The following is a 13,757-nucleotide window of genomic DNA, read 5'->3' as shown; positions in this document are numbered from 1 at the left end:
TCCTTGATAGTTTCTCCACTAGGTTCCCAGGATATCCATACTCTAACAACACTGGTTCTTTCTCAGCTTCTTTGGCTTGCTGCTTCTCTTCTCTCATCCTCTTAATGTTAGGCCTTAGCCCTATATCAGATTCTCTATTCTATACTCCCTCTCTTGGTTATGTCACCAGTCCCATAAATCTATACATCCTCTGTCTTCCAGGGACTCCCAAAAATATATTTCCAGCCAAGACCTCTTTAATAAACTCCAGACTTGAGCCTTATAAACACCTACATTTGAATGTCTACTAGACATCCCAAACTTAGCATGTCCAAAACAGAACTGATCTTTTTCCCCAAACTTGCTCCGTCCACAATCTTCCCCATCCAGTTTGTTTTTATCCCATCTTTCCAGTTGCTTCAGCAAAAAACCTTTAAGTCATTCTCAACTCTTTTCTTTGTTAAGTACTCTCAACCCCAACCAACATCTATCTGTCAGAAAGTCCTGTTGACGCTACTTTTCAAATATATTCAGAGTAGAACCATTTATCACCATGTGCTCTACTAATATACTGATCTGAATCACCAAAATCTCTTGGTTAGATTACTTCAATGGGCTCCTAACTAATCGTCCTGTTTCTTTCTTTGCCCTGCCAGGCCTTGCTCAATACAGCAACCAGAGTGATCCCTTTTAGTCAGAAGTAAAACTATAGAGAAGTTGGAACTCTCATGCATTGTCGGTGGGAGTAGAAAATGGTACAGCTCTTCGTAAAAGAGTTTGCTAGCTATTTAAAAATATTAAACGTCAAGTTACCATTTGACCCAGCAATTCTAGTCTTAAGTATATACCCATGAGAATTGAAAACATAGGCTCACATATAAATAGGGATTTGAATATTCATAGCAGCACTATTACTAAAAGCCAAAAAGTGAAAACAACCCAAATGTTTACCAATTGATGAATGGATAATCAAAATGGGGATATATGCAAACAATGGAATGTTATTTAGCCATAAGCAGGAATAAAGTACTGACACATGCTAAAATAAATGACACATGCTAAAAATAAATGTTGATTAAATAAATGTCCATATGTTTTTGATACTGGACATGTAGGTAGCAAAGTCCATGGATGAACCCAGAAAAACATTATGCTAAGACTTGGCGGCTAAGTGAAAGAAGCCAGGCGAGGTATGCACATAATGCATGATCCTATTTGTGTGAAATGTGCTAGAGAGGAAAATTCACAGAGACAGAAAGTAAACTCGTGATTACCAGGGGTTGGGGGAAGGAGCAGCAGGGCGTGACTGCTGGTGGGCGAGGAGTTTCTTTTCCAGCTGATGAAAATGCTCTGGAATTAAACAGTGCTGATGATTGCACACATCGTGACTGTACTAAAAAACAACTTAGTTTTACCCCTTTAAAGATTGAATTTTATAATAGGTGATTTATTTTTCAATTTTTTAAAAGTTGAATACAAAGTTTTAAACTTCTGGCAACCTGGGCTACATTTACTACTACAGAGGACTGAATCTGTCTTTGAGCTTCAAGGAAGTCAATCAATGAGAAAAATCAATCTTGAATTAGATAGTTCTTACATGACAAATGAAATCTGAAATTAGGAAAAATTTAATGTAAATCTTTACATAAAGGACTATAAGATTACATAATAGATGTTGTTTTTGGTTTTCCCCAAGACGTAGAAATATGTTTCTGAAGCAGGTTTCTCCTATTGACCAACTCTAAAAGATTAGGGCATAAAATCAGATTGAAACTAATTCCAAAAAGGAATTTTGCCAAAATCATACAGCCTGTTTCTGGATGATCTAACTTTATATAAAAATAAACCTTGTGAAGCCCAGAGACACAGAGAATCATCACTTCCCTTCAACCAACTTCCTCAAATACCAGATGTCTCAACTGAGCATTTGGCAAGTGTTACAGGACAGTTCAAGGTCTGATTTGTATCGTTGATTAAATAAATGTCCATATGTTTTTGATACTGGACATGTAGGTAGCAAAGTCCATATACTATCATAGGAATTTCGGGACTTGATTTATACCCTTGTCTACTCAAATAAACATCCTACTTCCAAGCTGGGTGAACTGTACAGATAGATACCTGCAGGTGGGGGTAAAAAGGTTCTCAAATTCAGCACAGAACTCTGAACCTTCTCATTCAGACAAGCACTTATCGGAGAGCCTAGCATTTGTGCTGTGAGAGATGGAAAGTCTGAAAAACTCTAAAGGCAGGTGTTTTTAATCAACTGCCTCCATCATGAAAGCATTTCAGTAATATTGCTGCAAGACATGTAATTTGGTGTAGACATGTCATTTTTTATGAACTAGCTCCAACATGTACCCACGCAAGTCACTGAATGACCTATTTGAAGTTAGGTTAAATTTGTCTTTGGATACTACACTACAAGGCTGGTTTCTATAAATGTTTACTGAATGAATAAAGGAATAGTTTAATAAATGTATACTACAGTACATTTAAGGTAATCTTAGAGCTGAATATTTTATATCATTTTAATAGAAATGTCATGTGCTGTGCTATCATTGTACCATTCTTAGATGACAAAAGTCTCATTTTTTCCCCCCTAACTTTATGTTCTTGGCTGCTTGCTCGTGTCTTCCCTAATGCATTGGAAGTTCTTTGGTGATGTTATTCACCTATGCATCCTCTGAACAAAGTCTACTTTCATACAAGGCCCTAAGCAGAAGTTTTTTATAACTTCAAGTTTCTGGTGCCATGCATCTCCAGGCAGCTGGAGTGCAGGTCAGTAACTAATCATGGCCAGACAGACCCTCCTATTGAGGACTCTGAATCTGGAGAAAGTGACTCAAAGGCCGTGGACTCCTTCTGGTTAACTTGAGGCATCAGTGGCAGAGCCGTGAAGCAGCTGGTCTCGGGGACAGTGCTAACAGAGCGGCTTCTCAGCAGCACACCCCCACGGCAGGAATTGGTCTCATCTTGCTCATTATCTTCATTCCTGCCCCACCCTGGCTGTGCAGGTTTCTGTCAATTCATAAGACACCCAAGTACACTGAAGAGTTTGAAGGCAATCAGAAAGTATAAAAATACTAAGGTTTACCTTTCTTACTCATTTCCTTGGAATGAACTCACTACTTATCCATGAACTCAGCCAAAGAATGGCTATGATTTTCCAACTACACTGTTCAGATTTTCCTAGTAGTTCTTTGAAATAAAGTTATCTTTTTAAAAATCTAAATGTCAATTTAGATTCTAAATATCTAAAATACTGAAAAGAGAATTTCCCACCATGTTAAGAAAATGGAGAAAATTTAAAAGAGATTTTTTAAAATTCAACATGCACATAATATAGGTAAAGGAGGAAGCCAGCAAAATGTCCATCAATGGATGAATAGATTTCTTTAATATGAGGTATACCTATGCACTGGAACATTATACAGCCATAAACAGAAGTGAAGTGCCAATATATGGATGCAAAATATCATTATGCCAAGTGAACTAAGCCAGGGAATGGTGATGATTGCATAACATAGTAAATTTACTAAGCACCACTGAATTTCATAGTTTAAAATTGTTAAAATGGCGAATTTTGAGTTATGTGCATTTCACCACAATAAAACACTTAAATCTTATATGCAAAAAAAAAATTTAGAAGAAACATAAAGTAGAATATTTAAAACAAGATTCCCTTCTACTTGTAGTAGAACAGGGTGGCTTTTCAAAGAAAATTTTCTGGTTGCAAAATCTTTGCAGTTCCGATTTTCCTCAGAACTCTCAATGAAGTTATCCATCATCATGTAATCTAGCTTTCATATTAAGAAACAATCTTGTGTCTTGGTGAGGGGAAAATAAAGCACTTTCAAAACACTTTTCATTTTTCTCTGATCAAATCATATCCCATTTCATTTAGACATAATAAGGAAGTTGTGGAAATAAAGTATAATTTAATGGATCTTGGCAAATATAATTTTTCTGCTCTGGCAAAGTTTAAAGTTCTTTTATTGATTAGCCTGTTACTCAATTTTCCAAAGATGTGGGTTTTTATGTTGGGAAAAATGAGCTGAAGATTCTGGGATTTAGATAATTTTTCAAAGTAGAATTTTATTTGTTTATTTATTTGTATCTTCACCTGAGGATATTTTTCCATTTATTTTTTTAGGAAGAGTGGAAGAAAGAGGGAAAAGCAGAGAAAAACACATCAATTGGTTGTCTCCTGCACACAATGACCCGGGCTGGAAAAGAGCCTGCAACCAAGGTATGTGCCCTTGACCCCTTGACCAGAATAGAACTGCTCTATCCTCTGAGCCAAACCGACTAGAGCTCTAACTGGGATTTTAAAAGAATGCTGCTAGCTATTATTTCCTAACTGAATGGTTCATCACTTAAAATTGTTTTAAGTTTGCTCAGTGGAATTCTGGGAAATGCCATTAGTACAATTTTTATTCTAGTATATTATAAGTCCATTTATTCCTCGTGTGTGTGTGTGTGTGTGTGTGTGTGTGTGTGTGTGTAGATTTCTTACAGAGAGGAAGGAAGAGGGATAGAGAGTTAGAAACATCGATGAGAGAGGAACACTGATCAGCTGCCTCTTGCATACCCCCTACTGGGGATGTGCCCGCAGCAACCAAGGTACATGCCCTTGACCAGAATTGAACCTGGGACCTTTCAGTCCGCAAGCCAATGCTCTATCCACTGAGCCAAACTGGTTTAGGCTATTCCTCTCATTTCTACCAAATTTTTTCTCCAGGAATCTCACATACATAGTTATATATATATATATATATATATATATATATATATATATATATATATATATATATATATTTCCCCACACACTCAGATATATTCTAGGACCCTTCAATTATTGCTTTCCATCCCTGATAGAACTTGAAAGAAGAAACCCCACATAATAGCAAGTATGCAACTTTTGAAGCATCTCTTTGAGTGGGTTTATAACACAGGCAGAGTGTCTTCTCCTTCTACTAGGAAGCAAAATGTTCTCTGATGTAGCTTTTCTGCATTCCTTGGGCTAAACTGAAATACCAGCAACATCAAGTTTATTTCTCACCTTATGAAACAAACGTGTGCTGCTTAAAAAGGAATGTTCAATACTCTCTTAGGCTGTTTTGTACAATTTTCCAGCCAGTTCCTTGGAGGAACCGCCTTAATGCTTTTATAAATAAGGGAAGCATTTCACATCAGAAGTACTTAAAATACAATTACTTCATTTACTTTTAGAGCTTCATCAAAGCCGGTTTTCCACCCAGGCTCTTCAGAGCAGGTGCCTGCCATTAAATGCGGTGCTGTCACCTGATCCATTTCCTGTGCCGTGGAGGGCTCTGTGTGAGAGCACCCCCTCACTCTGCATTCAGAAGGGAGATATTTACAGCCACGTTCCGGGAAGCCCTCTGAGAAATTCATCAGTGCTACACACTACTGACCTTACCCTAAGCCCATCTGCCTGCAGGCCAGCTGACTCAGGGTCTCCTGCCAGCCATCGGCACACACGTGGTGTTCTGTGGCAGATCTGTGAGCCGTCAGGAATGACGAGGAGTTGTCCTTTGTAGAGAGGGTCACTGAGAACAAAAGAGAAAGCCCTAATTAAAAACATTTCCTCTCGTGAAACCAAAGGGCAGCTTTGTGTGCCTCTCTTCACCTTCATGCATTCATTTTTACTCATTTTTCGTTAAGAACCTTTCGGTGAATACCTACTCTGTGAAAAGCACTGCCCTCAGAGCGGTGGAAGACTCAAAAAATGAATTAGAAATGCTCTCTGCCCTCAAAAACCTGTAGGTTCCAGTGAAAGAGACAGATAGTTCTTGTTCTTTTTCTAGAAGATGGCCAGAGGCAGGGCCCATCCCCATGAGTTTACCAATGATTTGCTTAATGATAAGAAGCTAGTTGTACCTTCACTCTTATCACCTCCTTTCAAAGAGCACGTGAGAATGCAAGTGGGTGATGGTGATGTGAATCTGGTACATGCGCTAATTCCGATTCTATAAAAGAACATCCTCTGCACTTAACAAACTGCAGATCATCTGTGAGCATGAAGTCACAACCCACATGATAACTACGATTTGGCCAGATGATGCCAGATGAAGGGAGAGCTAAAGGCAACAGAAAGAGTGATGAGTGTGGGATGACGGAATCAAGCAAATTTAAAGATTATAAACGGAGATACTGGAGGTATTGGTGGGAGATGACTTTAGGTTCTTCCACATGGGGAAGCAATGGTTACAAGTCCCATTTGGATGTGGAGCACGTGTATAGAGAAGATGGAAGGGCCACTTTAATATCCCATCCCAGGAGGTGTCAGTCACACAAGAATAACAGAGTATCGATCACGGTGGAAGCTGAGTGATGAATTTAGAAATCACAATCTATAACAACTTGAACGCAAGTGCTTTTCCACAGAATGTAGACATTTCAAGCAGAGCAGTAACTTGAGGGGACATTGTCTGTGACTTGGAAATAACGGATATGAATCACCACTGTCAGCTCTAACAAAAGTAAAGCAGAATAGATGAGCTTCGTTAGCACAATATGTAAAGTCACTTGGGATTCATGTAGCCAAATGTACAGCAGATGGCAGAAGCAAGCCGCTCACCACAGTCCCATTCGTCTGAACTGTCCAAGCAGTCTGCTTTACCGTCACACCACGCGTCACGGGACACGCACTCGTAGTTTGCACACTCCAGTTCATCCTCTTGGCAAAACGCTGGCACAGGGAACAAGAAATAGGACAGAAACATTTTAAAGGTAAATGGGATTGTCACTAACATGCACGTTACCATTTGCCAGCAGGAACAAGCCAAGAATTTGAGTTCACTGAGGCCTCCAAACAGGTGCCAAACAGACCGAGAAAATTGGTAAAATCTCATTTCCTAGATGTCAAGCCATACAAACAACAAGCATTTACACAGAACTCCTTTCTCCAAGTGACTCGATGCTCTAACATTAGGACTGGAAAAGACATATCAAGCAGCAGAAATCTCAAAAATTAAAGAACAGGGTTAAAATCTGCTGTGTCATGAGCAGAGCACAGAGGGTGAGTGGACTGAAGTCACCACAGCATGAAAACCAGCTCCGTCCACGTATGTGATACTGTCTACCTTGTCAAAATCTCTGCTAGTAAATGACTCGCTGAGAAACATCTGATTCTCTCCTGGGTTTTAAAAAATCACAGTGATGCCCTAACTGGTTTGGCTCAGTGGATAGAGCGTCAGCCTACAGACTGAAAGGTTCCAGGTTCAGTTCTGGTCAAGGGCATGTACCTTGGTTGCGGGCACATACATCCCCAGTATTTGGTGTGCTTGAGGCAGCTGATCAATGTTTCTAATTCTATCCCTCTCCTTTCCTCTCTGTAAAAAAAAAAATCAATAAAATATATTTTTTAAAAATCACAGTGAAACTCCTTGGTTGTCTACCTAGCATCCAACTCCTTTCTTTCTCTTTTTTTTAATGATTCTGTTCCCTGCTCCCCACCTCCCCACGTGCACCCTGTGCCAAGCTCTAGCGGAAGATCCTGGTCAGCTTAAGCAAGAGGCAGCATTTTTCTGACCACAATTATTTTTTTTCTGAAAATAGTTATTCGTCCAAGAGGGAACATGTAATCCAAGATCAGGGTCTTGGCCTATGGTTTTGCAGGTTATACTTTGCCAGATAGTTCCTGCCCATTCTCTGCTGGCCAGGTCATGTGTCCTACCCTGACCTCTTTTCCTAATTGGTTCTCCCTGGGAAGTTGCATTTCAGCTCTTCAGGTGGGGTCATTGCTGGTCCACCCAAAGGCTCCTGACCGAGCAGGGCCCTGCTCAAAGGTGGTGAATCTGAGCGAATCCCTAACTGATGTTGGAGAGGTGAGGGCAGGCTTCTCATTTCTTCCCACGGGATCTGATCAAGGAGGCATGGCACCCCAGGTGCTCTTGACCTGGTGGGAGTCAGCCCGAGGTCAAGTCCAATTAAGAGAATCATGGAAGTGCTAAACTCCCACATCCAGCCTCAAAAAATCCCTCTTACACTTGACTTTTTCTATGATAATAGGTTACATATAATGTAGACTATAATCCTCTATAATAAAGAGGTAATATGAAAATTGACCATCACTCTAACACACAAGATGGCTGCCCCCATGTGGTCAAAGATGGCTGCCCTCATGTGGACACAAGATGGCCACCATAAGATGGCCAGCAGGGGAGGGCAGGTTGGGGGGGTGGGACCAGGCCTGCAGGAGAGGGCAGTTGGGGAGGACTCAGGCATGCAGGGGAGGGCAGTTAGGGGCAATTGGGCCAGCAGGGGAGCAGTTAGATGTTGGTCAGGCTGGCAAGGGAGTGGTTAGGGGGTGATCAGGCTGGCAGGCAGGAAGGCAGGTGAGCGGTTGGGAGCCAGGAGTCCTGGATTGTGAGATGAATGTCTGACTGCCCATTTAGGCCCAATTCCACTGGGATCATGCCTAAACGAACATATTGGAGAATGGTGTAGGCTGGGCTGAGGGACACCCTCCTCCAATGCATGAATTTCGTGCACCGGGCCTCTAGTAAAGATAATCAGTATCTTTATTGTTTAAGTTGACTTGAGATGGGCTCTCTATAACCAGTAGGTAAGACATCTTAAGAGGTCTAAATATTTTTCTGATTCTAAAAAATGTAGCCATTCATTGCGAAAAGGTAGAAAATATAAAAATACAAAACAAACAAACAAACAAACAAAAAAACACCACAAAAAAACTTAATAATCCCACCACCCAGGGGGTTATAATTGTGAACTTCTTACCTTCTGATCTTTTTCTCTATGTGGGTCTATATCCTTTCAAAACTCAGGGAAATAGTACACATAATACTTTATATTTTGTTTTATTCATCTAATGGTATGTAATGAACCCAGGAGAAATTAGTCCTATAACTTGGTTTTTAATTTTTGCATATTATTTCATTTTATGTTCCCATATTTTTGGATATTTGTAGAATTTTAATTTTTTACATGTCATAACTAATCTATATCTATCTATCTATCTATCTATCTATCTATCTATCTATATATAAATCTATAGATAGATATAGATATATAGATATATAAAAGCCAAGCTACTGGAATAACTGAAATGACCAGTCGCTATGACGCGTACTGCAGCTGGCCAACTGGTCCTCCCACAGCTGGCCAACCTCCTGTGGCCCCTCCCCCAAGCCAGCCCCAATTGGGGCGGGCTGACTGGACTCCACCTGTGCACGAATTCATGCACCGGGCCTCTAGTGTTAGTATAATATCATTGTGCATAAATGTATACGTGTTTGACTGTCTTCTTGGCATATATTCTTCCAAGTGCAGTTTGGGTGAAAACAAACAAACAAAAAAAAAGTCTGAACATACTTAAAAGCTTTTGACACATATTTCCAAATTTATAGCTTCTCTTCACAATGAGAGGTAATTTTGTGTGTTGACAAGTTCCTGTAAGACTCACTGCAGTTTATTTCGTCCACATTATCCGGGCAGTCTGGGAACCCATCACAGATGACTGTGCTCTGCAAACACTGCTTGTTGGATGGACATTCCCACAAACCTCTTTCTTTACAGCCTGGAGACAGAAGAGAAGGTAATTTGCAATAGATGTGGAGGTGAAAATAAAGATCAATGTGATCAAGCTACATAGAAAAATTACAACAGAAAGGCCTGATTTCTTTTTTCTTGAAGAGCGTTTACTCCTGTATACCATAAACACGTGATCTTGAAAGTAGAAATACTTCATACTCTCCATCCTGCAATATAAGGATTACAGCTCTGCTAAGAGAAGATCAAATGTGAAGTATGAAAAATGGAGGGGAGGGGAAATGAAAAAGCAATCATTCATTAACGTTCTCTTTAACTGTTCCTTTTGCTTTCTTAGTCAACTTGCCAACACATAAGACTCATCTATAGAATGGCGAGTTATGCATTTAAGCAAAGATGCCAAAACCTAGTAATCTACATGCATATTATCTAAAAATGTAATTTCAGTCCACAAATGTACAGGCCATCTGTGTGTGTAGCAAAAGAGGCCCCTCCTGTGCCAGATAGCTACAAAACAAGTTTCAGAGCCAGGAGGAAAGCCATCACTTACTTTAGTAATGTAGCTGGAGACCTAAGGTTAAAAACTTTATCAGTTAAAATGGAAATGAGCACATTTGCACTAGATGAGACTATAAGCTTGAATTGTGTAATTTGCCTCTGAAACAGAAGCACTTGCGATGAACTTAATGATGTTTGAATCAAACACAGTGTGTGTCCTATGTCTGCTAAGACATGCCAAGAGTCTAATGTGTTCTTTTTTAAAATATATATATTTTTTATTGATTTCAGAGAAGAAGGGAGAGAGAGAGAGAGAGAAAGAGAGAGAGAGAGAGAGAAATACCAGTGATGAGAGAGAAGCGTTGATCAGCTGCCTCCTGCACGCCCTCCACTGGGGCTGGAGCCGGCAACCCAGGCATGTGCCCTGACCTGGAATTGAACCTCAACCTCCCAGTTCACAGGTCGATGCTCAACCACTGAGTCATGTGTCCTGGGCTCTAATGTGTTCTTGTCACTCCAGTTATACCCCTAGCCCTCCTCAGGCTAGAAGGTGCATGAAGGAAGAGGACACAGGGCATTCATGTTTGGGTACCTTTCACCCCTGCCTACAACAGTAACTATAGTCCTTGGCAGCCCTCAACATATGTGTATTTTATTTTATTTTAAAATGTATCTTTATCATTGAGAGTATTACAGAAGTCCCATTTCCCCGTCATTGACCCCTTCCACCCCACACCTGCCACGCACTCCTCAGGCTTTCATCACACTATTGTCTGTGTCCACGGGTTATGCATATTCTATATAATAAAGAGGTAATATGTTAATTAGACCAAACAGCAGAACACCAGACGATGCCGGGGCTGCAAGGACAGAGCCCCTTGATGAATTTCATGCATCAGGCCTTTAGTCTATATATATAAAAGCCTAAGCGACTGTCATGAGCAGGATGACCGGAACGACCAGTCGCTATGACACCCACTGGTCACCAGGGGGCAGACGCTCAACCCAGGAGTTGTCTTCTGGTGGTCAGTGCGCTCTCACAGTCAACCTCCCATGGCCAGCCAACCTCCCCCCGTCTCTGCCCCCAACAGCAGGCCCCAACTGGCAGGCCCCCAGGTCCCACCCAGCAGCCGGCAGCTGGCAGTTGGCAGCTGGCAGTTGGCAGCTGGCAGGCCCTGGCCAGTCCGGCCACGATCAGGACTGGGAGAAATAGCCCCAACAGGCCCTGATCACCGGTCAGACCTAGGGACCCCACCCAAGCGCACATTTCCTTCCCACCCCCCTTCCCTCTGAAATACGTCAGTCTGTTCCATGCTCCAATGACTCAGGGTCCATTTTGTTCATCAATTTATTTTGTTCATTAGATTCCACATACAAGTGAGATCTCTTACATGTGTATTTTAGATGGAATTTCATCTAAAATGGAACAGAAAGTCTCTCTCATTGCCAGGAAAGACTATTTAATTTAAGGTGAGTAAAATGAAAAGTACTGATAAAATGAATTTTTTAAAAAAATGCTACTTCTCATCTGACTTAGCACAAATAATTCAGAGAAATTTCATAGATGATTGACTCATGATTCTTGAAATCCATTATAAAAAAAAATATGCTTTTCGAAATTCTTATCAAGAAAAGTTATCAAAAGAGGAATTTTTACTGTGAGCTAAAATTAGATTTAAAGTGTTTCAGCCTTCAAAAATTCAGGAACTCAATAATGAGAGGAGAGTCTTTTACCAGATGCACATTAGAAATGGTCTTAGGCCCAGGACATCTGGTTTGGGAACTCACAGGACATTATTTTGGTTTTCAGCTAGCAGAGGGTACAGGCATCATCTGGAACGTTCTGACAATGGCAGCCCCTGGGGTCCCAGGAGATCTGTGAAAGAGCCGAAGTCTGCCCTCATGGCCCAGCCCCTGCCAAATGGCACAGCGAGGGAAATCAAGACAGGGGTGTCAGCATCCCACAGTGCCGCCTGCTCTAAGGGCTGCTTCTCTCATCACAGTCCCACTGTGCGCCAGTGGAGAAAGGGAGAAAAAGCAGGAGTCTTTCTGACTATTCACAAGGTCCCCTTCCTTCGAGTAGGAAGAAGAACGTGGGCTTTTGGAATGAGCTAAAGAAAGGCCACAAAAGTAGACCTTCTGAGACATAAGGCCTGCCTCTCACAAAAAGCAATGACAATAAGAGACATTTATGTTCCACTACAAACTCTAGATCTGACCACTTACAACATCGGTATTACAACCACCATTTTACAAGTGAAATTTAGAGAAAATAAATAAATCCCTCCAAACCCAACTTCATCAAGAAAAATCCCGTTGGGATTCAGGTACAGATCTTTAGTTGTGTTCTTCCCTAAAAGGCGTGAGGGAAGCACAGCTTCAGAGTTGGACCCCTGGGTCTGAATCCTAGCCCCAATCTCACTAGCTGTGTGATCTTGGATGAGTTAATTCACTTCTCTGAACCCCAGTTTCCATCTTTAAAATAGTAATAATAGTGCCCAACACGAAGATTAAATGTGCACTGGATAAGCAGGAATTTCCTCTTCTGTATCTTCTCTTTTATAATAAAATTTTGTGTGGCCTCACTCCTCCTTGTGGAGTTATAGTAAAGCATCTGAGGTAGAATGAAAAGGTCAGGACGTTCATCACATGGAAGACCATATTGCTATTTTGTGAAGAAACCACCCTCTCTTTAAAGTGACATTTTTGGTACAATGGTATTTTAAATGTATAATTTAAAAGGAAAAGATCATGACTCCATTAAAAATTAAAAACAGGCCCTGCCGGCTCAGTTGAGCCATTGACCTATGAACCAGGAGGTCTTGGTTCAATTCCCAGTCAGAGCACATGCCCAGGTGGCGGGCTTGATTTCCAGTAGGGGGCGTGCAGGAGGCAACTGACCCATGATTCTCTCTCAACACTGATGTTTCTATCTCTCTCTCCCTCTCCCTTCCTCTCTGAAATCAATAAAAATATATTAAAAATAAATGAAAACAGGTGTCATGGGATGGAATGTTTAATGCAGCTGTAGGTTATGAAACCAAATAATCATTGGTGTCAAAAGAACAACCTCCTGGCACAGAGACAACGACAACTCTCACTCATCAAAGCTACAGTGTGATGCTAAAGTGACCAACAGGATAGAAAAGTCATTTGGAAAGCTCTTCAAATCAAACAGCAAATCCCACAATCTGAGTCACAGGCTTTTTAAACACAGCCTAAGGGGGTTTTGACTCTGAGAAAATGCTCAGGTTATATTTATAGATTTTATTTTATTTTATTTGAGCCCAAGAGGAAACCCAAGGTAGAAAATGGAATGATGTTTAAGTTATTTGGAGAGAAACGAAAAGACATATCGCCACACTCAGGCAGTTGTATTGCTGTCAATCTTTCTCCCTGTGGCGTATACGCTTTTATATGGAATGGTGATCAGTTAGGAATTCTGGTGCTGTGTTCATGTAATAAAGGGTTTTATTTCTACGGTAGAAACAAAGGGACTGTTTTAGCTCTATTCCCATGACCGCCCCATGGAGAAGCCTTGCTGCTCACATCACAGCCCAGGTACCACCTGGCTCCAGCTTGTAGCTCACCTAAGTTGTAGGCACAGGTTTAGCAAAAGCTGACCCCAGTCTCACAAACTCAAATCTATAACAAAAAGGCAAAACTCAGAAATATAATCCCATTGTTATTTTCCTTAGTTCTCCTTTCTTTTATGTGATTCTTATTCATTTCTTTGCCCATAT

At 40.9% G+C, this 13,757-nt stretch overlaps 1 protein-coding gene across 2 annotated transcripts in view; it reads right to left on the bottom strand.

The window, feature by feature from the left end:
- Positions 1-13,757, bottom strand: part of CORIN (corin, serine peptidase) — a 188,154-nt gene that overhangs the window by 31,591 nt on the left and 142,806 nt on the right. For both annotated transcript variants that reach the window (XM_084899835.1, XM_084899836.1), the window contains 3 exons: positions 9,431-9,544; positions 6,584-6,694; positions 5,423-5,552 (listed from right to left, as the gene is read on the bottom strand). In XM_084899835.1, the coding sequence (XP_084755961.1) occupies positions 5,423-5,552; positions 6,584-6,694; positions 9,431-9,544 (355 nt within the window). The remainder of the gene's footprint in view (positions 1-5,422; positions 5,553-6,583; positions 6,695-9,430; positions 9,545-13,757) is intronic.

The sequence above is a fragment of the Pipistrellus hanaki genome (assembly GCF_964339955.1).
Source record: "Pipistrellus hanaki genome assembly, chromosome: 1".
NCBI classification, from domain to species: Eukaryota; Metazoa; Chordata; class Mammalia; order Chiroptera; family Vespertilionidae; genus Pipistrellus; species Pipistrellus hanaki.
Note: the sequence above shows the minus strand (reverse complement) of the source record. Positions and strands in the feature narration are given on the sequence as shown.